General features: G+C 39.1%; 1 protein-coding gene across 1 annotated transcript in view; it reads left to right on the forward strand.

The window, feature by feature from the left end:
- The window catches only part of Etnk1 (ethanolamine kinase 1), a 44,877-nt gene extending 19,332 nt beyond the window's left edge, over nucleotides 1-25,545 (forward strand). The window contains exons 3-8 of the mRNA XM_052718960.1: nucleotides 73-213; nucleotides 2,019-2,161; nucleotides 11,251-11,334; nucleotides 13,663-13,823; nucleotides 20,015-20,088; nucleotides 20,362-25,545. Of these exons, the coding sequence (XP_052574920.1) occupies nucleotides 73-213; nucleotides 2,019-2,161; nucleotides 11,251-11,334; nucleotides 13,663-13,823; nucleotides 20,015-20,088; nucleotides 20,362-20,434 (676 nt within the window). The 3' untranslated portion in view covers nucleotides 20,435-25,545. The remainder of the gene's footprint in view (nucleotides 1-72; nucleotides 214-2,018; nucleotides 2,162-11,250; nucleotides 11,335-13,662; nucleotides 13,824-20,014; nucleotides 20,089-20,361) is intronic.
- The last annotated feature ends 1,042 nt before the right edge of the window (nucleotides 25,546-26,587 follow it).

Below are 26,587 nucleotides of genomic sequence, written 5' to 3' on the forward strand. Positions count from 1 at the left end.
GACTAACGGTGATAAGTGAGGGTCAGCTTTATTACACTTATAACGTTTTTGTGCTGTTTTGTTTTTGAACAGGCTAATAGCTCGTCAGCTTGCTAAAATCCATGCTATTCATGCACACAATGGCTGGATCCCCAAATCTAACCTATGGCTAAAGATGGGAAAATACTTCTCTCTCATTCCCACAGGATTTGCTGATGAAGACATTAATAAAAGGTAAATTACTAAGGTATTTCATTGCTTTGCCCTTAGTAAGTACTGAAAGATCACAAAGCCTATATAAAATCTGGTTTGCTTTCCTCTCTGCACTAAAGTGAACAAAAGCATTGACCCTGTGGCTCTCTGAACACACTGCAAAAATGGCCTCCCTATCATTTTGAAGGTCCCCATCCCTGAAAAAATGTCCTTATAACATTAAAGGGAGGGTAGAGATGAGATAAATACTGCATATTTAGGAATAATTACAAAGAATACTGTGAAAGGGTACAGTGGTACCAATTATGATTGACCATAGAGACCTTTTAAGTGTTTCCATCTATAAACATCTAGAGGTGTATATTGGGACTGTAAAAACGTAGATTATCTTAGTTTACTGTGTTTATTTAAATGACAGATCGCAGGTTGAAAATTCACTTTCTGGGATCTTAGCTTTTCCAGCTTGACTCCCAAGTTCAAACTGCCTATAGTGTTTCATTATTTTTTTATATGAGATTTTTATAGATTAGTCTTTAGAATTTAAATTATGAATATTGTGATTATTACTAATATAAAAATCGAAAATTTTATTATGTCTTATCTAAAGTGTGTTAAGGCTGCATCTTTGTGTAGGAAATCTGTTTCTAAAATGACAGAGGCAAACTATCTAAAGTTCACAGTGTGCTCACCCGCATGGACATGCACACACACGATCTATAAATTTACAGTGTGTCACATGCATATGCACACACAAAGAATAAATGTAAGTGGAGCAGGTTCCTGTCCCTGTCATGTCCCCTTGGCAAGTGCTCAGCTCTGTGCCATAGTCTGTGTAAAGGGAATACTGTAGGTTATTAGCTGGGTGTGGGTGCTGGTGGTCTCCCCAGGTAGACTCCCCATGTGGGGAGTAAGGAGTCATCAATAGACTTCGGATGAAGAACCAAGAGAACAGGTAGCTCTTTGGCAAGGAGTACTTGAATAGCAGTTTGAGTCTTGGTGTGGTGCTCTTGGTAAGCTGGAGGAGATAGCTCATTTTGTATCATTTTATTTTCCATCAAATTTATACAAATAGATCACCCACACCCATACTTTTGGGTTCTTACTTTTTTCCAGGCACCTTTTTTATTAACCCTTGTACTTAAAATCTGTGTTAAAAGATCTTTAAAAAAACTCTCTCCCCACTGCACTAAGGCAAACTGTAGAGCTTTGCTGTTAAGATAGCTAGGCAATGAGTGTGTCATCTCCATTTCAGACCCTGGTCTAGGATTTTTTGAAAACCGAACTCTTTTGTTGCATTCATCTTTCGTTGCTTAAAATAAGTATTTTCAGTCTGTAACTTTACATACTACACTTAAACCTCTTAGTGCATTCCTTGTGTCTCAGTCCCTTACCTGTATAAAGTGACAGTAAAGTAAGGTGCTCAGAACGGCACATCATGGCTGGTAACGACTTACACCGTTCCTCCCCCAAGTCTGAAGTGTCAGGGTTTTTCTTTTTGGCTCTGCATTTTCGTTTTTTTTTTTTTTTTTTTTTTGAGACAGGGTTTCTCTGTGTAGCCCTGGCTGTCCTGGCACTCATTCTGTAGACTAGGTTGGCTTTAAACTCAGAGATCCACTTGCCTCTGCTTCCGAAGTGCTGGGATTAAAGGGTGACTGTCTTATGTTTAAATTATTATAAAGGTTTTCTTTATTCAAGTTTTGGAACACATTGATCTGTTGAGTTCAGGAATATATGCTTACTCAGTGGAAACATTTGAAGTAGATTTTTAACTTGAAAGAAGTATCAATTAGATAAACAAGCTCTAACTCTTCTTTTAAAATGGAAAGGTTCCTAAGTGATATCCCAAGCCCTCAGCTTCTTCAGGAGGAGATGACTTGGATGAAGGAGATTCTGTCCAACCTGGGCTCCCCTGTGGTGCTTTGCCATAATGACCTGTTGTGTAAGAATATAATCTACAACGAGAAACAAGGTAGGCATTTGACCTTAGCAGTAAGGAAGTTGATTGCTCGTATGCTCTTAATGGTTCCTTGTCTTTGTATCAGTAAATAAGGATTAAAAACATACACAGAGATTTTCTCTTGAAGTTATAAAAATCATTGTAATTGCTATTAGGGATATATACATAAATGGATAAAATGTCTTTATAAGTTAGTTGGTTTATTAGAAACAGTTGGTGGCTCTTGTTTTTTAAGTGTAAAATGATGAAATGATTTTGTGTACATATATTTATAAATATATACATGTAAATGTATATATTTTTAAAAGCTGTTTGGATATTTGAGTTGAAAGCATGTCTGCTGTAATGGGGAGGAGTGTGGGATCAACAGATTGCTGCTGCACTTCTGGTTTCTGTGGGAACCCTCTCAGTGCTGTGAGCTTAGCAGCATTAATACCTCCAGGCTTTTGAATTCCTGTGTATATGCTGACGTAGGAGAGAGACTCAGATGTAGAAAATACTGTCTTTGTTCCTATTTATAGCAAATGAAGTAACAATAAAGAAAATAGCCTTGGGAAATTTAAAATACTCGGAGGCAAAAGTCAATACTTTTGGTGTAACTTTTTGTGTGACTGTTCATATCTTGATTCTCTGTGTTCATATCAAAAATTCATTGGTTGCATTATTAGCTCACTGGGTAAAGTGGTTTGAGGTTTGGTTACTAAACAATAAACACCTTCAAATATTAATTCAAAATTTAAAAGTACAATTCGTGTTAAAAATAAATATTTGAAAAGCATGCTTAAAACTGTGAAGCTGCTACTTTCACAGGAAGCCCATTTTAAAACTAGTCATATTTGGAAGACCATGTTTTAAATTTAAAAAAGTTGCTTTTGTGAATATGCTAAAACCAAAGAATTACTATTGATATTGTCATCACTATATTAAATTCACCATTAGTGACCTTCTATTCAAAGTTGGAACTGTTCTAATAAAAGAATTGTTAGTAATTATGGCTAACTTTAACCTGAAACCCAACTAAAGGGTCAAGGATGGTAGCCTTAAGCTATATTTTCAAAAACATTTGTCTTTCATATTTGATATTTTAATGTGTGGAGATTGTTTAAAAAATACTGAGCTAAAGTCTTTGTTTTGGATCATGTTAATTCTTGTGTGGAATCACTTTATTTAAACCTTAGGTATGCCCTAAAACATGAACTATGACAGTTTCTTTTAATGGGTTACTGTCCTGATTATGCAGTTGTTACAGTAAATAGTGGTGACCAAATCTCAATGCCATGAGACAGGAGCGTTTGGTATGCCAAAGAGTGTGCTAACTTAAGTTCAGTGCAAGACCTGATAACACATTTATGTAATGGAGTTTGAAGTAAGGGACTTCATCTTACATTTGAAGTGGACACTCAGCTTTATTTTTAACTGCAAGTTAAAGGGAATTTGTTACTTCTTTGGAATATAATTTTAACTTGTCATATTTTTATTTTTATGTTTCTTTTGCATATTCATTTCATAGAACAAACTTGTCTATAAAACTAAAAAATAAGGGACCAAAAAAATCAGATTACTCTGTCATAGGTACTTTACTTTTCATTTAAACAGTTGTCAATCTCAGCTGTTGATAATTTACATGTAAAGTGCTATATTTCAAAGAGAACAATTAGACTTTAATTTGGCATTAGAGGTCGAAGTGTCCCCTCTCTGTCTCTCTGTCCTTCTCTTTTCAGTAGGAGTCCATGTTGTATTGCTTGCTCCTTGTCTTCGTGGGTGTTTGAGTGTTCGTAATGGAAAGGCTGTGTGTATGTTTTCCCCTTTATCAGTAAGTTAGTTTATGTCTAATCGAAAGGCTACTTGGATCTTGTGGCATCCTTTTGTAAGATTTTTGTTAATAGTTGATACATAAACACTAAGACACACACTCTTGGTTGAACTGTTCAGATAATTTCTAAAATTTATGAACATCTGACCAGAAGTTATATGTTACTATCCTTTGATGGTGTTTCAGGTTTTGAGATAATGAAACCATAATGACCTGTTTGAATCTATAGTTACAAATAGAAGATACCATGCCTTATTCCAACAATTTGGTAAGCTTAATGCATAAGAAATGATGCGATTGCCCCTGGAGCATTCCTTTGACACTCCAGAGGTGATCTTAGAAAGGGCAATGTGGGAGCTAGGTATGTGTAGTGGTGCACATCTCTAATCACATCCCTTGGGAGGCAGAGGCAGGTATATCTCTTGAGTTTGAGGCCAGCCTGGTCTACTTAGTTCTGTGATAGCCAGGGCTACATAGTGAGTCTCCATCTCCAGAAAATGTGCATGTATGTACACACACACACACACACACACACACACACACACACACACACACACACACACACACGGCTGGAGAGATGGCTCAGCCATTAAAGGTTAGGCTCACAGACAAAAAGAAAGAGAGGACTGAGTGGACTACACATCTTGGCTGCCTGCTTCCTGTGCTATAGCAAATGAAAACTAAGCTGAGCTTTTTGAAGGGAGGGTAACTTACACATAGAATAATAAATTAAATTTTGCATTATATTCACATACACATTTGATCTGTTGCTCTAAGGTCATTCATGTAACTTGAGTTCAGGCCCTCACTGTTTTCTGGTTATCTTATGAGATACAAATAGATAAAAATAATGGATGAAGTGGAGGGACTGGCCTTGATATCATCAAGCTGTCTTGGTCATCTGCTGTAACTTTTAATTTCTCAGAAGTGTAAATTTGAAGCTAACCTAGTAAATTTGTACAGTATCATCTTGAGGTGCCTACATACATTAAAAATGATAATGTGATGAGCTGGCTTTTGCATTAATATACATACATAGTTTGCCAGCCCTTATTATCTGTTTGTAGCATGCATTTTATACAATGTATCTCATCAAAAGAATGAAGGATAGTTTTTAAGCACTGTGGCCTGTGTGTGTGAGATGACACTCAGTTTTTAAGTGCATCCAATATTTATTTGGCATTCTCCCGTGTAAATGTTAGAGGAATGCATAGATATAGCAAAAAAAAATTTGCACACTTAACATCCTTAAGTGTAGAACATTTCTACCATCTTGGAGAGATCCTCACGGTCTCTTTTGTGAAGAGTAATTCTAACCCTGTATTGATGCTCACACTGTCAGAAGACAGCACTTAGGGGACACAAGACAAGGTAGGTGTCCTTCTGGCATGAATTGGTATGGGGATTTTGAAAAGTTACCCCCCGAGTCCAGATGTTTGTTAAGTAATGGTCCATTCCTGGCTTTAACTGAAGTGACATTGTTCCCCAAAGTGGGGACAGTGCATAATGATGAGATAGAATTTGGAATAAATAAAATGGGAAGCAGTCACTCTTCCTCTAGAGCCACAGGCAGCATTATACATTTATCTGTTAATTTGTTTATTTCACAGGCCTGGAGTGAGGAACTTGGAATATTGTTTATTGATTGGCTTCCAATGTAATATTTTGATCCTAACTAATTCTTTAGTTGCTGACATTTCAGCTTTGAGATTGCTTTCATGTCTCTACTTCTGTCAGATGACGTTCTTTGGTTTGACGATGACTTCTGGTAGTTCATTCATTTCTCTCTTCATTTCCATTTCTTCATAAGAGCCTACATATGAGGCTTACTATATGTAATCATTGTCTATTTTCTCTTGAGTAAAATAAAAGAAGTTGGTTGGTAAGCATTTAGGCAGTTTAGAGGAGTAGAAGAAAATAAAGACCTTTTCTTGGAATTTCTTTAGTTGTGCACCCTGCAGGTAGGAAAGTCACCACTACTCTGCGTTACCTGATTGGCTCTAAGCCAGATCCATTCTGCTCTTACTAATGCAGACCTTTGTTGTTTTAATGACTTAGATGATAGTTTTCTGTTGATTTTATTTTAAAATTTCAACAAAGATCTGACTTGTTAGGAGAGTTGTAGAGATTTCTTTTAGTACCTTCTTGCTAGACTGAGACAGCTCTCCATGGCCTCCTTATAAAAACTATCCCTGAGGTACTGCAGATGTAGTTCAGTTGGTATATTGCTGGCCTAATAAGCTTAAAGCCTTGGGTGCCATCCTTACTTAGTATTGCATATATGGGTGTGATGGCCCTCTAATCCAGTATTTGGAGGGTAGAGAAAAGGGGATGGGAAATTCAAGACCATCATCCTGAGGGCCACTAGAGTTTCTATTTTTTAAAAAAACAGCAGAAACAAAACAAATCCTGTCTTCATTTGAAAGATAATCTCATATACAGACAAATCTAAACATTTATTGATGAAACAACTAGAAATAGGTATATAATCATATAAACATGTTTGCTTATAAAAACCAATATATTATACATATACAGCTTTGCTTACCCGCTTGGAGTACCACTGTACTCATTAAAATAAAAGCTGTTTATATATTATTTTATTTAAATATTTACAAATACAGATATAAAAGTAAATCTAATAAATAGCACATATCTGATGTATAGTGATTACCCATGTACCTGCCACCTAGAATCTAGAATTGACAAGTTTGTGCTTTCTCACCCCACTTCACCTGTCCATCCATCAGTCCATCTTACTTTCTTTTATGTGTATTAATGAGTTGCAGACGTGATTGGCCTTCATCTCAAGCTCTTTAGCAACATAGCATCTCTAGAGCCCGGCCTTTCACTGAAGTGTTCTGTGCCAATCTTAGCACATTGAGCTGGGTGTGATGATGTGTACTTGGAATTGCAGCCCTTTGGGAAACTGAGATGTAGGATATCTGGAGCCTGAGAAGTTCAGGGCTGACTTAGGCACCATAGTGGAATCCTGCCTTTAAAAACAAAAAGGAGTTTTAAGCATGCTACTTGGTGAATTTGACAGGTGTTTATACTCCTACAACTGGAACGCCTGAAGTGTAGAACATTTCTACCATCTTGGAGAGTGCCTTGTGTTCCTGTGACGAGTAATACTAACCCTGTAGTGATTGGAATACTAACCCTGTAGTGATTGGTTCTAGACTACTGTGTAGGAAGAAAAACCACCCCAAAGTCAGGCAAGCAGTTGTAAAACTGAACCCTAGCCAGGTGCGTAGCTCTCAGGAGGCAAAGGCATGAAGATGGCCATGTGAGGTCTATATTGTGAATACCTGGCCAGTCAGGGCTGCATAACAAGACCCTGTTTTAAAAACCAGCTAAACCATTCCTGAACTATTAAGGAACAATGACTAAGATATTACTAGATAGATCTCTGTTTTCAGTATTTATTTTACTCGTAGTTTCATACATGTTTATAATGTACTTTGGTCATTGCCCTCTCCATTATCCTCTCATTCCCTTATCATTCCTGCTGAACCCTTTCTTCAGCCCTCCCCTCCTCTTTGTGTGTGGCCCACTACATTTAATAAGGGTTGTTTGCATGCCACTACATTTAATAAGGATTGTTTGCATGGACACAGGCAGAGGCTTAGAACTTTTTTACAACCTGTGTATTCAGGTCCACTATATTTGATTCATACTTGAATGGGAATGTTAGAAATACCACATTTTTCTTCTTTTAATGCTCTTTTGCAACCCCTCCTCATATGTTCCTGTGTCTCAGTGTTCTCTGTAGACTCCATTTCTCTCCTAGCATTTGACTCCTTCTCATATGCCAGGAAGGCCCTTCTGTCCATTCCTCTAGGCTCTATGTCACATAGCAATTGCTACGCCCTAGCCCTTGAATTTAGAGTTAATTATGCTCTGATGGAGGTGATACTGAGCAGGACTGGGTGTTTCCTATCCTAGATTTTCCTGCCTGGGTCTGTGTGAGACAGACAATGTTTTTGCTTGTGTTTTTTCCTGTGAAGATCAGTACTTTTCCTAATAGATGTTGCTATGTGTCTAACAGCAGAGCAGGTGGAGTGAGCTGGAAGGGTATTCACATTCTCATATTGATAACTTAATTTCTCATTTTTTATCTTTTTATTTTTATCAAAATAAAGTCGAGACAAATGTGTCTTGCTATTATTAAATAGCCTTGGGTAGTTACTCAGTTTTGGCTTTAAAGTGCTTTGCTTTTATAATTAGAAGACTTTTTCTTGTATTGAGATTTGAACAGTATAACTGGATTTTTCCTGCAGTAGTGAAGGGCTTCAAATGAGTAAAAAACAAAAATATAGCTTTAAAAATTCAAATTCATCCATCATTTGCTTTATGCATTGTATGTGTGTCATTGATGTAACTCTCTAAGGCAATAAAATCAGTGCTAGCCCTTAAGCTGGTTGTTGTTTTTAAAGGTTAAGGATGTCTTGAGAATCTGGATGACCGAGAAGCCCTCCGTAGGAAGTGAGTAGTGTGCACATAGAGTCCTAGGGAGTATTCTCACTATCTGTCTACCCGAGACCCCAGTCAGAAATTTTTATCTTAAAGAATTATTTATCAGTAGTGATATTCTTAATATTGGCAAGTATTAGAAATAAGAATTAAACTTACTGGATAAAGAAATAGCATGTTCATGTTTCTTTTGCTAGGAGAGCAGTTTCCAATACCGTAATTTGATTTTTCTGGCACCCTAAAATAAACATCTATAATTTTACATTATTGCAGAATTTTAAATTTAAGGTTGAGTTCCACTTTGTATAACTTGAAAAGAATAGTTAATGCAGATTTTTTAAAATTTCTTTCCTTTAAAGCTTTGTGTCTTGTACAATGTGAGTTTGCCAAATTCTCTTCATCTGCTACAGATTAGGTATGCCATTGCTGCTGCCATGTGGCGGCGCACCCGTGCTTCTTAAACGCACTGACTGGAGCTTTGTCGCCTCACTTGTTCACATGCACGGAGCCTGGTAACAGCCCCATCTGTACTTTGTTAGCTTCATTTTCTTATCTTTAGATTTCATTATAAACTCAACATAGCATTTAAACATAAAGGCCAGTGTTAATGAGATAACGCTACTACAAAAGTCACTGCTAAAACTTTTCATGCTGAAACAGATTTTAACTTTTCTTAAAATGATTTATGTTATAATTAAATTATGTGTATAAGCAGGTCTGTTTTTACCTGCCGTTTTAACTGTATTTGCCAAATTCTAAATGTAATTTTGAAAATTGAAGCTATTATGTATGTGGAACAGTAAGCTTCAGGACTGGGCTGTGTATTTTATTGGCATTTAACTGTAACATGAGCTCTACAAGGAGTTGTGCTAACGAGTCAGAGCCATCAACAGCTGCATGTAAAGCTATGTGTGTTAAACATGTTTGCTGGGTTCAGTTAGGAACCCTGGGATATGTATTCTGTTCTTAGAAGGCTTGTGGAGGAATAGGCATGTTCTGGACCATTCTATTCAGTTTTCTTTGTTGGCAGTTTCATATAGAATATCCATAGAATAACATTTTTCCTTCAGAAATCCTCATTGTAAAGAAGTTAAAAAAAATAGTTAAAGGGAAAAATCACTTGTCTATCACCTGTGGTAAAAGGAGCTGAACATTTTGTTAGGGTTTATTTCAATTCATCTTTGCCCTGTATTCACTATACTCTTCTTGTTTTAGACATATTTTAATCAGTCGTATCACAGTGTATTGGTTGATTCAGTATCCATAACTCTTGTATTTTGGCTATTAGTTTTGAAAGCTGTTTAACGGCTTTGTGTGAGTCAAAGGCCCTTCTGTTGCTCAGTGAAGTCCTTCAGTTAGGGGTGTGCTTGTCCAGTAGTCCTGGGCTTGCGGCAGGTCACACTCGAGGCTAAATTGCAGTGTGATTTATTCTCACTAATATTTAAGAAACCTTATATTTATTGTAACAATGTATGTCCAATTTTGCAAACTGAAATGCGCTTTGATCATTGTCATTTTTTGCAGTAGAGCTTTCTCTCCCTAGTATTGAGCATCAACCCCAGGCCTGGTGCCTGCTAGGCAGGCACACTACCACCAAGCTATTCCCCAGCCCCTTGCCATTCTTAAAGTTTTAAAATTATATTAAATATAATTGTTGCCCCCAAAATTTTACATTCACCACAACATTTTTTGGTCATATGTTTTTTGGTTTTCTTATGATTGAATATGCTCAATATACTTTTTTGGCTTAACTATACAAATCTATATTAAGACATTAAAATTCAGATGCTGTTTTATTTGGGAAGAGTCTGTTTTGTCACTAGTGCTCACTGGTCACAAGATGGAATGACACAAATTTTCCCAACCTGAGCATCCTGGAAATGACTGTCAGAGCTGTGGCCGTTCTTGTGTCCACTGTAGCTATAGCTCCATGGTGTACACATTTCTCTGGTGTAGACAGTGACGTATATTAGTTTTTTTCTTTTCTCAAAATTATTATCTCTAACTTCTATTTTTTGTTTATTTTGTCCATATACTACATGTATATTTACATGTAATACCTCCATAATGAGTACTTAAAAATTTACATGTAGTGGTATTCACTTAAAAGGCTAACAGAATTGTCTTTACACACACACACACACATACACACACACACACACACACACACACACACACACACACACAAAATCTTAATTTAACTCATGTAAAAATAAATTTTTAAATGTTAGAAACTGTATCATTACTCGTTTTAAAAGGTGAAAGCACTACTGTAATACCCCTAAGACATGGAGAACTTAGTTGTGTAATTATGCCAAACATAAGAATTTGATAGCAACTCACTTCTTATACTGGTCAGTCACAGAATTCAGGTTTTCAGAGTTTATGTTTGATTTTCATATGTAGATAAACTTGCTATACAGTGTGCTGTAGGTGATATTTTGTTAAGATAGGCTCTAAACAATTTTCAAAGAGAGTTATTTTTAATTAAACATGGATTTTTAAGTTACTGATGCCCCCATGTGGCGAAAAACATCTTCCTTCTATTAGAACTTGGAAATGACTATATTTTCATTTAAACAAAAGTGAACAGTAGTGTTCTTGAAATGCTGTTGATCAAGAGACATAATTTGAGTTTTGTAAAGCTCATTGCCATAAAATTCACAGCCTCACCCTGTGTTGTCTCAGAAGTGCATGTAACCAAGCACACACATTGAGACAAAGTATGAGAAGGATTGAATTACAGATAGCATAGGGGTCTTCAGATCATGTATATGATTTCTTATCTGCTTTGTTTTTGTGTCTCACATAGGTGACGTACAGTTCATCGATTATGAGTATTCTGGATACAACTACCTGGCATATGATATTGGAAATCATTTCAATGAATTTGCAGGTGAGACCCACACATCACTGTTGGGGCTCCTACTAACAATGTTGTTTTTAGGATGAGTACCTGGGTAGGAGTGGCACACCTGCCCACCAGCTTGACCCGCTGGCTTTGTTTACTTGGAGAAAAGAGCTTTTCCTTTATTTGCCATCAGGAAATACTGCACAAGGGGGAGATAGCCATGGCTTGTGTGAGAAGAACTCACTAATACTGCAGGGAAAGAGCCCAGGTTTAGAACAGGAGGTGCTTTCTATGTAAATGAAATTAATATATAATTAACATGACTGTATTTAGAATTTTCCGAAAAGTAAAGATTAGAAAATGCTTTGGGTGTTTTTTTCTAGTGAGGATATTTCATCACTGGACTTGCACTTGTAACAGATTCCTGTCTTTTTATATATTTCAGGTTACCAGGCTAGGCGAAAGTTTTGTTTCTAGTTACTTAGTTCCACCAAATTCACCATACATGTATGTGCCAGAGCTTATGTATGTGCTGCACATATTTTCACATGTTGTCCCATAGGCATGAATGGGTTTGTGTAGGATAAGAATTCACCCTTTTAAGCCAGCACTTAGGAGGCAGAGGCAGGTGGATCTCTTGAGTTCAAGGCCAGCTTGGTCTACAAAGTAAGTTCCAGGGTTACACAGAGAAACCCTGTCTTGAACCCGCTGACTCCACCCACAAAAAAGAATTCACCTTTCATGACAGACACACTGTTGTAGCTGAAGGAGGAAGCCAAAATTGTCTTAGAACTTCTGTGGGGAAAAGCTGAATTAAAACCTGAATGTTAGGTAGTATTTGGATGTGCAAATGGAAGAGGAGGGAGGCAGCATTAAGATGAGTGTCTTAGTTAGGGTTTCTCTTGCTGTGAAGAGACACCATGACCACAACAACTCCCACAGAAAAACAAAAAACAAACAAAAAACATTTAATTGAGGAGGCAGCTTACAGTTTCAGAGGTTTAGTCCATTATCATCATGGTGGGACATGGCAGCATGCAGGAAGACATGGTTCTAGAGAAGCAGCTGAGAGCTCTACATCTTTTAGGCAACAGGAAGTGGTCTGAGACACTGGGCAGTATCTTGAGCATATATGAGACCTCAAAGCCTGCCTTCACAAACAAGACCACACCCAGTCCAACAAGACCACACCTCCTAATAGTGCTACTCCCTTTGAGGGCTGTATTTTTTTCCCAACCACCACAATGAGATTGCTATCTTTAGGATAGAAACCTCTGGAAGGAGAAGCAAAGGTTACATTAGAGAGGTGGGTTTAGAGTATTCATGAAGAGCCCGAATGCCAGTCAGGAATAGTAGAAACTTTAGGGTAGGTCATCAGACTGTGATAATGGCCCACCTAACTTCCTTATTCCGTTCTTCTTTTTCCCTCTCTACTTCTCCTTTCAAACGAAATGGAAAAGATAGAAATAGAAAATACCAGAGTTGGATAATAAATGAGAGTAAATATATGTGGTATTGTATTCCCCCAAATATTGTGCATGCTAATAAACTTATCTCTGGGGTCAGAGACAGAGCAGCTACAATATTAGACATAAAGGATAGGCAGTGGTAGCACACGCCTTTAATCCTAGCATTCTAGAGGCAGAAATCCATCTGTTCAAGGATACAGCCAAGCATGGTGACTCACACCTTTAATCCCAGAAAGCAAGCCTTTAATCCCAGGGAGTGATGGCAAAAACAGAAAGATATATAAGGCGTGGAGACCAGAAACTAAAAGCATTTGACTGGTTAAGCTTTTAGCTGGTTAAGCTTCAGGCTTTCGAGTAGCAGTTCAGCTGAGAGCCATTGGGATGAGGACACAGAAGCTTCCAGTCTGAGGAAACAGGACCAGCTGAGGAATTGGCAAGGTGAGGTTAGCTATGGCTTGTTCTGTCTCTCTGATCTACCAGCATTGACCCCAATACCTGACTCAGGTTTGTTTTTATTAATAAGACCCTTTAAGATTCATGCTACAAATATATTGTTTTCTGAAACTTTATAGCAGTTTAACATAGGGATATGTTTACCCTGAGTGTGATCAAAAACTGAATAGAGGCAGGGCTTGTACCTCTGTTCACCTCATCTTGCTTAAAGCCACCGAGGGCCTTATTCAAATGTAGATTGGGGCTACTGCTGAGAACTTCATCTGTTTCCTAAAATGAGCAGCAGCTGTGTGCCTTAGATTTAAGCTGGGATTCTGAACGCTTAGTCCATTGTTTAATAATAAGGTTTTGCTAGCCGAAGTGAAAGGTTTCATTACTTTTCACTTAAAACATTGGCTGGTAGTACTTAGGCCTTCTAAAGGGTGTTTCTCAATAGTCTGTCTCTCCTCAGGTGTCAGTGATGTAGACTATAGTCTTTATCCAGATAGAGAACTCCAGGGCCAGTGGCTGCGCTCTTACCTTGAAGCCTACAAGGAGTATAAGGGCTTTGGCAGTGAAGTCACTGAAAAGGAAGTAGAGACACTCTTCATTCAAGTCAACCAGTTTGCATTGGTAAGTTCAAATGGAATCAGTGACAGTTTTCTAATGCACCTAATTAAATTTTGATCATTGTATAAATCAGTTTTTAGTTTTGTCAATTCTGTTTCAAATAATGAAAAAACACGATTGCTTACAGTTTGCCTCTTAGTTTATTACCTTGCTTTAAGGACATACTCGTTGTTTTATCCACTTATTTATCTTTACGTGCGTTTAGTTTGAAAATACTTTATCTTCTGAGAATACTGTAGTTCATTAGCATAGCTTGCAGCTAATGTGTTAAAGCATTCCTGAATAACTTGATCAATTCCTTCAGCTATGTTATAGGCTTTCATATGACTGTAAAATCGGCTTTGAGAGCATTGGCCATCTTGTTTTTTTCAAGTAGACTGCAGTGATGGCCCCCAGGTAGACTGTTGATAGTTTTGTGCAGCACAGATTCCCCAGATACACTCAGAGCACTCAAATGAGAGGATGTGTTCAGATGTGGTAGCCGATGTCTGATGCTCATGTAGTAGAGCTGCTGGGCAGCTAATGAGGCTGCCATTGAAGTCCTTGATGTCTATGTAACGATACTCACCCACAGACTTCCTGCAGTGTTCACATGCTTTTTTGATTCTGGAATTGTGTCTGTATATGGTTCATTAATCAGATGCTAAGCATTTACTGCTATGCTAGTTGAGGAGGATTGGAAGTGTACCATTAAAGTCCTTCAAAATGCTTATAGCTTAGAATGAAAAGATATATTTTGGTAAAACTTAGCACCCCTGTCTATTTAAAATTCCTAGCAAAGTGTAATTAGAAATAAACTTAAATGTGGTTTAAGGGGAAAAACACCTTCATGGTGGTGCATGCCTCCAGTTCCAGCTCTTGAGAAGCAGATGCAGCGGGATCTAGAGTTTACCACCAGGCTGGCCACACAGCAAGGAAGGCCAGCCTGGACTATATTACCTTAAAATACTAAACCAAACCAAAATAAACAAAAAGCTTACTGTACTTTAAATATATTTATTTGGATCCCTGTGTCCTCTAGCCTTGTTGTCCAGGCCTCTCGTGTTAGGATTACAGGTACAGTTGGCCATGGTGGCCACAGCAGACAGAATGTCCTTTATACAAGGACTGCAGAGATGCCTCAGTGAGCAGAGTGCTTGTTGTGCAAGTGTGAGGACTTGAGTTTGGATGCTTCACACCCATGTAAAAGTGGTTATGACATACACCTGTAACCCCAGTGCTAGAGAGGGGATGGGCAGGTGACTCTCTGGGCTGACTGGCTAGCCAGCCAGTCTTGGTTAACTCAAGAAATGTCTCAGTGAGTAAAGTGCTCGCTGGGTAAGCATTAGGACCAGAGTTTGGATCCACAGAGGCCAGTGGAAAAAGCTAGGTAGGTATGGTAGCCCTTCTGTAACCCAGTGCATGGGATTCCTGGAACCATCTAGACTAGCTCAGTTGGTGAGCTCTGGGTTCAGAGAGCTAGGAAGACACTGTAGACAATGACCTCCACACACATGCATCCACATACACATGTGCCCACACACCTGTATTCACAGATACATACATACAAAGAAATAAAGTGGAGAATGTTAGTGTCTCCATGTGCACATTGCCCCCACATCATTTATTATGTTCTGATAGAAAAAAGATAAAGGACAAATAATAGAGACATCAAACTTCAAAATTATTTTTGAAAATGTTTTATTGCATTTTAGTGTGTGTGTGTGTGTGTGTGTGTGTGTGTGTGTGTGTGTGTGTGTGTGTGCGCATGCATACCTGCCATACATGGTACACATGTGGAGATCAGAGGATAACTTGCAGGTCTGAGTTCTCTCACCACCACTTGGGACCAGGCATTGAATTCAGGTCCTCAGGCATGATGGCAAACACCTTTGTTCACTGAGCCATTTCATTGGCTAGTTGTTCTAATAATATTACTCATTTAGCATTTCCTCTAAATTTATGTGTGGTTTTCAAAAAACAAAAGAGTATATAGTAAATTCATATATTGTGAGGTCTAATACCAACTTCTGGTTGTTCATGAATAAAACTAGTTGGTTTTTGTCTGAATTCCTCTTTTTTTACCAAAATTCTGATGACCTCTTGCGTGAATTTTTTTCTTTCATTTCTTGCTCTCAGCAGAATAGAAAGACTTGTGTTAGGACCTGTATAGAGGCATGCACAGATATGTGCAGGCACACACTCCACTTTCCCTTTAAGACTTTGCTAGCTTCCTTTCTTTTTGTCTTTGTTTGTTTGTATTGTTGTGTTTTTTTGGTTATGTTTTTAGACTAGGCTGGTCTTGAACTCATGGAGATCTTCCTGCCTCTGCCTCTCAAGTGCTGGGATTAAAGGCATGGGTCACCACTGCCCTGCTGCTAGCTTCCTTTTAGCCAGATTGCTTTGCTTTTAGAAACTCTCATTTCCTCTTGCTCATACCTGAAGTATTTATCACATTTTACAAGTTTGAATGGATGAGTGACCTCAGTTCTTCTTGCCTTAGAGTTTAAGGTCTTTCTCCAGGTGTCTTTTTCATCATTGGTGCAGAACCAAGAGTAATGCATAGGGTTTCTAGTAACATGATCAGTCTCATCTCCTTAGTCCCTGTTTCACAGAATCCCTGTGACTAGCCATAAGGATCTGCATGGTGAAAATAATGTTGTTTGAGGCTTATTTCATGAATCACAAATAGAATCCTCCTCTTTGGGATCACAGGACTTTAAGAGGAGGGGAATGAGAGGAGATCTCACAGGGAATGTGCCTTATAGATGAGATACAGATCAACATGGTGAGTGAGTTTGAAGGTGATTAATCTAGTAGTTCAGTTAGGATTAAAACATCAGTGGAAATTAGTCATTAAATAGTCTTTAAACTTCTGATGTCCCTTTCTTACCAATGGCATCTTTGGAGAAACTGGATTGATGCTGAGATCTGTGCCTTAGTGTTAGTGGCACTGTGAGGTCCAGTGGCTTGCAAGGCATGAGAGTCCCATGGCCTGTCATAGCCTGTGCTCTGGAGTGTGTGTCGAAGTAGCCAGGATGAGCATGGCCTCTTACAGTCTCAGGGCTCATGATGAGTATCTTTCTCATTGCTGCCACAAAGGGCCTGACAGAAATGACCTAAGGAAGGTTAATTGTAACTCCTGGTTTTAATCGTGCACCGTTCTATCATCTCTGGGAGAGACAGTGCCTGTGAGGTGTTACATAGGAAGCAGAGCGCTCAGGCCAGAACCTTGGAAGGTTTACCCGTAGTCATTGCCGGAAGAGTGGTGTGCTCACTGCATGCACGACCAAACAGGTTAACTGGCTGACCTTCAGAGTCAGGCCAGAGAGCCCTCGAAGTGTTAGACTTGAGTTTGTCTATGTATTCTGAAGGACTATACTGAAAGTTAGTAATTCACCTGTAGGATATAATAATGTGTTCCTTATCCAAGAGAAAAGTCTTCACATGTGGGACCGCTAGGACTTAACAGTCTTTTGATTGGGGGGGGGGGGTGCGGCGGTGGGGGTGGGTGGATGGTGGGTGGATGGTATGGGGGGTAGTGGACAGTGTCTTAACTCTGATTCAAGCTGTCCTGGAACTTGGCCAAGTTCACTTGGAATTTGTAATAATCCTCCTGTCTCAGCCTCTCAATTTTTAATTTAAATTTAAACTTTAATTTTCTTAAGTTTAGATTTTTTTTTATTTACTTCATTTTTTTATTCTTTCGAGACAGGGTTTCTCTGTGTAGTTTTGGTGCCTTTCCTGGAACTCTGTAGCCCAGGCTGGCCTCGAACTCACAGAGATCCGCCTGCCTCTGCCTCCCAAGTGCTGGGATTAAAGGCATGCACCGCTGCCGCCGCCGCCGCCGCCGCCGCCGCCGCCGCCGCCGCCGCCGCCGCCACCACCACCACCACCACCACCACCGCCTGGCCCGATATTTTTTTTTTATTTTATGTGTTATTTTGCCTGCATATATGCATGTGTACCATGTGTGTTGCAGTGCCCATGGGGGCCAGAAGAGGGCATCAGATGCCCTAGAATTGGGAGTTACAGATTGTGAGCTACCATGTAGGTGCTGCAACAGAACTAACTGGTCCTCTACAAGAACAATACGGGTTCTTAACATTGAACTGTTTTCCCAGCCCCAATTAAAAAAAAAAAAAAATTTTTATTATACAGGGTTACATAAGGCTATTACATGCGTATATACAGTGTACTTGGAGCTTGTTATGCCCCTCTTCCCTTCATCATCCTTCCATTAGTCCTTTGTTTTGTAAACAGTGTTCCTTCTATTTTTATGTTGTCAATACATAATGATTTTATGTTCCTATAAAATCTAGGACCTACTAATGAGAGGAAACATGCAATATTTGTCTTCCTAAGACTGGCTTAATGCATTTAACATGATGATCTCTACTGACTCAGTTCTTCTTCATCTGATGGAACTTCATCCTTGATGATTGCAGAAATACCATTGATACTCTCTCTGTCCATCCTCTGTTGTTGGACACCTAGATTGGTTCCGTAATTTGGCTGCTCTGAGTCTCTGTTGTATGGAACATGGGATGTTGGGTTGAATACTGAGAAGTAGTATACATAGCTGGGCCATAGAGTAGACCTATTTATAACTTTGAGAAACCTCCATGCTGATTTCCATCTGGCTTGGCGAATTTGCACTCCCATCAGCAGTACAGAAGGGATTCCTTGTGTCTGCAGGTTCTCTGGCATCTACTGTCATTTGTTTTTAGATAACTGCATTCTGACTTAGTGAGAACCTCTGTTGTGTTTATTTGCATTTCTCTATGGCTGTTGATGTTGACAGGTGCTGAAATTTGAGGAGAATCCGCCATCACCATTACACCATGCCTGGCTAACAGTGCACACTAAAACAGTTGTTACATGTATCTGTTTACTTTGTGTGGGCATGAGCATGCTCATGCTACAGGACCTGTGGATTCAGGGGACAACCTACTAGAATTATTTCCTTCTGCCATACAGGTCCTGGATATTAAATCAGATTGTCAGACATGGTTAGTAGCAAGCTACTTTACTCTCTGAGCAAGCGGTCCTCAACCTTCCTAATGCTGCGACCCTTTACTACAGTTCCTCATGTTACGGTGACCGCCACCCATAAAATTATTTTCATTGCTACTTTATAGCTGTAGTTTTACTACTGTTATGAATCATAATGCAGATGTCTATGATTCCTGATGGTCTTAGGTGATTCCTGTGAAAGGGTAGTTCTACCTACCCCAAAGTGGTCTTGGCAATCTGAAGGTTCAGAACGACTGCTCTGAGCGATCTCATTGACCCTTTTGGTGCTTTTGTCTTAGAGGATATACCAGAAATAAAACCTGGTTCTTAACACTATTGTTTTTCTAGAGCATCTCTAGTAAAAGTAGAATATTTCTGGGAAAGTAAAATTTCATTTTTGTTACCAGCATTAAAAAAAGTGTGTATAAGTATTTTGCCTGTGCCACTTGTATGTCTGGTGCCCTCAGAAGCAGGGAGAAGACATCAGACCCTCTGAGTTACAGATGGCTATGAGCTTCTGTGTGGGTAGTAGTAGGTGCTGGGAATCTCATCTGGGTCCTCTGGAAGAACATCCCTGTGTTACCAGATTACTAGAATAAAAAAAAAAAAGTTAAATATTCTAATTTATCATTTGTGTGTGTGTGTGCCATTCAAACAAACATTTAAAATAAAATAATCATTTAAAAAATAGTTGTAAGGCATGCATACAATTACGTTTCAATTTCTAATCACATTAGTTTTAAGTTCTAGGATCTAGTTTTCACTGATAAACTTGTTAATCAGTGTTGTAATTTGTGTGTATAATGGAACCAATAAAATAGGTGGAGGGATGTGAACCACTACTCGTGTCTGTATGCTATGTGGAGTGCTAAGTTCTGAATTGGGCAAAGGCTATAGAAACTACTAGACTTCAGTTTTCAAGTCTTTCTGACCTTGTCACTTCCTAGTATAGAGACAGTCATCAGTGGTGATCCAGTAACTACCCTGCTTCCGCATGTTCTCTTCTGGCTGTGTTGTGTAAAAATTAACAGAAGGAAGAAGATGCTTCTGGGGCTAGAGAGTGTATGGAACTCAGTAGTCCTAAGCTGAGTATTTACCAGAAAGTACCATGCATGTAATTGATGAAAAGCATAGAATTAACAATTTTGTATTGTGTACAAAAATTTGTTTCATAATTCTTCCTTTTTCTTCTCTTTAAGGCTTCTCATTTCTTCTGGGGACTCTGGGCTTTGATCCAAGCCAAGTACTCCACAATTGAGTTTGATTTCCTTGGGTAAGATGATGTTGACTGGAGGTGCTGTCTGTCTCTTCTTGGTTGAACTAGTGTGTAGAAATGACAGGAGCATCACATTCCTGTTCTCAGGCAGCACTCTGAAGGCCACATCCACTTAAGCCATGTGGAAGCTTCTAGGCTGGCAAGTGCTCAGCATAGGAAGTGTCCAGTAGGTGGCGCAGCAGGCTAAGTGTGCACTTTGAAATCTTAAACTTCTGGAAGCAGCGGAGGGACTGAGTCAGCTCTGAGTTTTCCTTGTTCTTTCCTCACTAGGTATGCCGTTGTTCGTTTTAAGCAGTACTTTAAAATGAAGCCCGAGGTCACAGCACTAAAGATGCCTGAGTAAAGAAGAGGCCTCCTTGTACTCCAGGAGCTGAGCAGTGCTTGTGGATGTTTCCTGAGAAATTCCAAAAGCCAAGATTTGTTAACACTCATTTAATTTGGTTATCTTGCTTTACAAATTATGCCTCTAAACAACCAATCTATTTTTAAATAGAATGACGTTAAAAATCTGCTTACTGTTGTGAGTATGCTGCAGGCTAGAGATTTGTCCATCAGCGGAAAGAGTGGAGCCAGCTTTAGCCTTTGGCAATACAGTCCATGTTACATGTGAATTATTTATTACAGATTTGACATGACTGACCGCTTTCATCTTTTCATTTGTTGGTTCAGTGTGTGCAATGAGAATGTTGTAGAAATCTTTTACAAGTTTTGTTAATGGGGTTAATTTTAGAAAAACATTCTTGTTCAGTGTAACTTTTGTAAAATGAATCATTTACTCTTGAAATGGCAGTCACTGCCTCAGTAATAACTTAGGGTGTTCTAGAGTTTTCTAGAGAAGTACCCGTTGAGGAGGGAGCAAGGCAGTCACTGTCTCTAGGGGTATACTTTTTTGAATTGGAAATTGGAAATAATTTCTTTGAAGAATACAACTTAGAATTAAATTGTCTCTACATAGCCTGACAATATAAAATATATTTACTGTATAATCCTGGAATATAAGTATAACAATTTAATGTTAAAATCTGTATTAAGTCATGTTTTAAAATACTAGATACGGTCATTTAAGGTAATAGTCTCAGTTTTTAGAATTTACCTATCAAATTGTTTCTAACCCAAAATTTTGTTTAACTTGAGAGACTCTGTTTTTCCTCATTAAATAATAGCTTATATTGTTAGTATTTGAAACAAGCATACAGAGTTCATCATACTTGGAAGCAAGGAATATCATTTAGATGCTTTCTATTCAGATTCATTCCTTAGGTTGGTTTTCTGTCTGTAGAGTCAGCAAATGATTGCTTATACATGTAATTTCAGAGTAATATTGTTAAAGCAGTTAGAAGAACCAGTAAGGAACATTTAGGTAGGTCATTGAGCTTGAATACTTAAACTCTTAACAAATAAGGAAATGTGAATTAAATAGTAGTCGTGGTAGGAGGACTTGTTTATCTTGTTTTTTGTTAGTCTAGTTTTTATTTTTGTAGAGGTGGAAGAGGGAGGCAACTGTTATATGGAAGGAAGTTAGGTCTTTGAGGTAGACAAGAAGGCTTTAGTCTTTGAAGACTGGGCTTGAGCAGTCACGGCTAACTTAGATTAGGCAGACAGGCTTTGCACTTTGGTCACTTAAGTGCTTTTGTACAAAGTTGGCTCCATGGATCTGCTTATGTAAAGTATGCAATGCAGATCTAAGACATCGTCTGGTATATTGTCCACATGACTTACGTTCTCAGACAAGTGCTTTAAAATACTTGGATTGTCTCAACGTGTTCAAAGCTAATAAAGTAAGTAGGAACACTTAACAGCCATGGCCATTTGAGATGGTAAATTCTAGCCACTAAATAGACTCCTAAGTATGTATCTCTAACAGTGTTAGACCTGGATTTGGTTTCTACCTCCCCAATGTTGTAATGTTCTTTTGTTTTTACGAACCACATTACTGTAAGATCATTACAATTCTGCCGACTTCCTTGAATGGAAACAAATAATGACTAGCGCTTTTCAATGTTAAAGCAAACCTACAGAAACTGGCTTAGTGGAATTTTCATTCGTGGTTGGAACATTGTCATAGAATGATAAAGATGTGAGCCTCCTGATTCTTTGCTTTCCTTCTCTCAAAATTCAAGAGTATGTGTCATGTGAAAACACTGGAGAAGACAGTGTTTGCTAGTCTGTTCCTGTTCTTCCTTGAGAGTGCTTTGAATGGAGGCTCACCAGGCTGCGCTGCTGGTGGACTGCATAGCAGCCGGCCGAGACACAGCTGCCAGAGACTCCTGTGGCAGCGAATGCAGCAGCGAGGCTTCCAGGGTCACCCTGCCAGCATGCAAGAGATCTTGGGAAAAGACTAGCCCATGTAAACTGTTGTCCCCATTCCTTGGCCAGATTTGGGTGCTCTGATGCGCCTGCTTCCCATACAGCTTTTGGGGATCATGGTGTAGACTATCAACAGGATTCAAAATGTCTTTCCTTTGTATTGACCATGTAAGGGATTCTAAAGAGAGGGTGCATTGGGACAGCTCTGAAGAGCATCCCTCTAAAATGTGTCCTGTGGCTTGCTAGGATATCAGTTGCCTTCTTTTGTTAAGCTAAGGAACTTGAATGCCTTACCTAATCACTCAACTGGTGGTAAGCTCATTTTGTAAATAGGAAAGTGAATGTTAGAAGTGGCATTCATGGATGTTCAATGTTAATCAATAGACCGTAGTGGCCTGGATGCTGTAACAAGCAAAATTCCTCATTTCTGCCCTCTACCCTGATCCTGTCTCTCTGGCACACCTGTATGATCTTGAACCTGACCAATGATATTTGATTTCCCTCCCTCTTCTAATCCTGCGCTACCACCATTTTCTGGAAATGAGATGTGGTGGCCACATCTTACTGTTGACATGATCCGCCTGAGATCAACATGAGCACAAACCTCATCATCAACTAGGTCTGCCTGGAGTGTAAATAGGACAGTGTAAATAAGCAGCTGTAATTAGTGTGAGTTGTGTCCTGCATCCAAGAGTGTGTCATTCTGCATTCTCCTTTGTGGAAGTTTTTCTGTCATTAGATGATCCAGCCTGTTGATGTTTGGCTGGGAACAGTGCACATCTCTAGCTGTGCGGTGAGATAGCAAGAACTGGAAGGAAGGTTTATTTGGTTTAGTTAATGTTGGTATTTATTTATTTAGCCTCTCAGTGCCTAATAAGACTTTTCTCCAATTTTTACTTAACTTTTAATTTCTTGTGGATTAGATTCTGGGAAGCAGTGAATTTGTAAAGCTCATTCTTTGAGTCACAATTTGAAGATAAAGGAAACTAAAAATATTATTTGGTGTTTGTAAACTGAAGTGTGGTCCCCTTTTCTATTTTTAGAGTTTGTTGACACTTTCAACAAAAACTTGAAATTCCATGTGAATGTAAATCCCATCCATACAAGTCATAGGGCAAATGGCATCTCTTAGTTTGTCAGGTAGCTTCTCTGGAGTAGTTCAGTTTGGGATTGTGAGAAAAATGGTGTCTTTTGTGACAGCCCCCCCCATGTTTGTTTTAACTTTATGAGTTTAGACTTTAGACTTAAAGAATTCCCCAAACACTCTAAAGAAACGTTAGAAACCTCTACTTTGAACAGTACTCAGTTCTCTGTATTAAGCAGAAGCCGCCTGTACCTCTTGATCTCACTAGCTGATGTATAAACGGCAGTGTGTTGGGTTGATTTTTTTTTCCCCCCTCTGACTTGCTTTTAAGCATTTTATACTGCATTCCAGAGTACTGTAGACTTAGCTATTTTCCTATGAATCTGTCATCCTGTTGACAAAGTGGACAGTGCTTTGTCCTGGGGTTTTCCTAGTGGCAGCAGCGTGTGCTACCTCACACAGAAGTGAGCACAGGAGCCTCTTGAGTGTCTCTCACTTCAGGGCTGGTGGCTGTGGGTTTTCTTCGCCATCAGATTTCATGATGGCCTTTACTGTGAAGCTGAGCTCCATCTTCAGGCATGTTTCTGTTCTGAAAAACAAGATGAAGGATGATACGCTGCCTTTCCCCATAGTGACGGCAGTGTTAAATCTTGGGTTTGACAAATGACATCAGCTGATCCAGATAAAACATCCCTGTTTGGGGAACTTCAGCCCGTGTTTCTGTAAAAGAAAATACTTGAGGTTTTTGTATTACCTTGAATTCTTGCAGGCTAAATTCACTGACATGTTCCAAAATGAGTTAGATTTGTTTGAATAGTTTTCATGCTGAAAAATTTCAATTTTGGCTCAATTTGATATGGGAAGAAACCCAAAGTATTTGGCTTAGAAACAAATCTGATGCTTCACCCACAAGCACTTTAAACTCCTGCGTTGGAGGCTTCTCTCCTGGACTGTGCGCTATGGTACCAACACATCTTTGTCCATTGTGCATTGTATGGCCTATGTACTTGCAAAAACACTCTTTTAAAACAGTTATAATTTTATCTCTCAGTTAACTTACCCCTGTGGTAATTTGGATCCCATTAATATGTTAATAAAACACTAGATGCTTACAGAACTGAAACATCACATTGTCTTTTGACTAGTTTGTGAACGTAGAGCAGGAAATTACAGGCTTCCTAGCCAGGAACTTTGAGAGCTGGGTTGAAACCCAGTGACACCTGCCGACCAGTGGAGGGACAGAGTACCTGCTCGCCATGCCTGCACTGTGGCATGCTGCTGCTTGTTTGTAGGTAGTGTTCATTGTCAGTAATCTGAAGTTGTCCTCTGTATTTACCTGTACTAAAGTAACTGTAAACTAATGGAACCTGCAAGAACTTTTCTGTATTTAGGAGCTTTTGTACAGCAAGGTCAAATGTCCTGAATGAAGGAAGAAGAAGACATGGTGTTACCCATACACAAGGGAAAAAAGCTGAAATGAGTTAACTGTTGTTGCGTTAGCTGTCTGTTGAATTGGGAAGCTGTGGCATAGATCTTAAATTTGTGTTTCTCAAATGTGAATTGTAGTCCAATGCTGCTTTGTATAGACTGTAAGTGCTATGGATAGTCTCAGCACTGAACATGCATCGATACCTCGCAGATGAATGCAGCTTTTGTCCTAGGTTTCCCTATGCCTCAGCCAGGGTCTGAGTGCCAGAGAACTTGCTCATCTGTTTGCTAGCGAGATACTTCCTGCTTTTTTTTTTGTTGTTACATATGTTTATGTTTGAATTTGAAGTTTTACTACTGTTAATTTAAGTAAAATTTGTTCCGTGGATAAAATGGCATTGCCGGTGAAATCAACAGCCTCATTCATGTAGCTGCTGAAGTGACATTTGTGTTCTGTGTTCATGAACTTGCAATGAAGCCGTGTTTCTGTTAAGATACAAAGTGCGGCTTAGGCTTTATTTCTGTTTAATAAGGCTTTCTACCATTGATTAAATGAAGGAATGTATCTTTTTGAAGAGATTTATATTCTGTAAATAAACCTTGGTTGTAACAATAAAGTTGAGTTCTAACTATAATGTGTCCATGTTGTTCATACTCAATTTGGAAACTGTCTCTTGTAGAATATGGAAATACAAGACTTTAAAGGATTGGAGCTTAGTGGTGATTGTTTGCCTAGCAAGTGCCCTGTCTTAGGTTTGATCCCTCACACTAGAGGAAAAACAAAGGTTTTCCAGAGTCAGTAATAAGGACTGGGAGTGGTCTGCTTAGGAGAGTAGTTACTGAGCAATCATGAGGCCTGGAGTTTGGATCCCAGTACCCACATAAGGCAGGTGCTCCACACACACCTGTAACCCCAGCTCCCGGGGGCTTGCTGGCTCTCAGCCTAGCCAAGAAAATGTGAGCTCAGGTTCAAAGGAACAGGTGAAGCATGACAGGATACCTCCGGCTTCCTCATGCAGACATTCGCCCACATATGTTGTATGTGTAATTTTGTTTTCTTTTTTTAAAAGGTATGTAAATGTACATATGGGACAATTTAAGTTTTTCATTGTGTTACTGTTCATTGTGTTACTGTTCTGTTGCTATGATAATATACCACAGCCAGAAAGCAACCTCAGAATTAATTTAGTCTTACAGTTCCTGAGGGATAGACATTCATATAGGAATGCATGGTGGAGGTAGAAAGTGGAAGCTTGGCTGATCACCTTTTCCTTCCTTCCTTCTTTCCTTCCTTCCTTCCTTCCTTCCTTCCTTCCTCCCTCCCTCCCTCCCTCCCTCCCTCCTTCCCTCTCTCCTTCCCTCCTTGTTTGTTTTTTAAGACAGGGTTTCCCTGTGTAGCCTGGCTGTCCCTGGAACTCTCTCTTGCAGACCAGGCTGGCCTTGAACTCTGGGATCAACCTTCCTTTGTCTCTGCCTCCCGGGTGCTGGGATTAAAGGTGTGCACCACTATCGTCCACCAGGCTGATCATACTTCAACCACAATTGAAAGAGCATTGGAAGTGGAGTGAGGCTATACACTCAAAGTCCACTCAGTGATATACTTCTCCCTGCAAGCCTTTACTAAATGTTCCTTAACCTTTCCAGATAGCCTCCAGCTGGACAGAGTGTTCAAACACA

This window comes from Peromyscus californicus, unplaced genomic scaffold (genome assembly GCF_007827085.1).
Source record: "Peromyscus californicus insignis strain IS unplaced genomic scaffold, ASM782708v3 Scaffold_6__1_contigs__length_162567912, whole genome shotgun sequence".
NCBI lineage: Eukaryota > Metazoa > Chordata > Mammalia > Rodentia > Cricetidae > Peromyscus > Peromyscus californicus.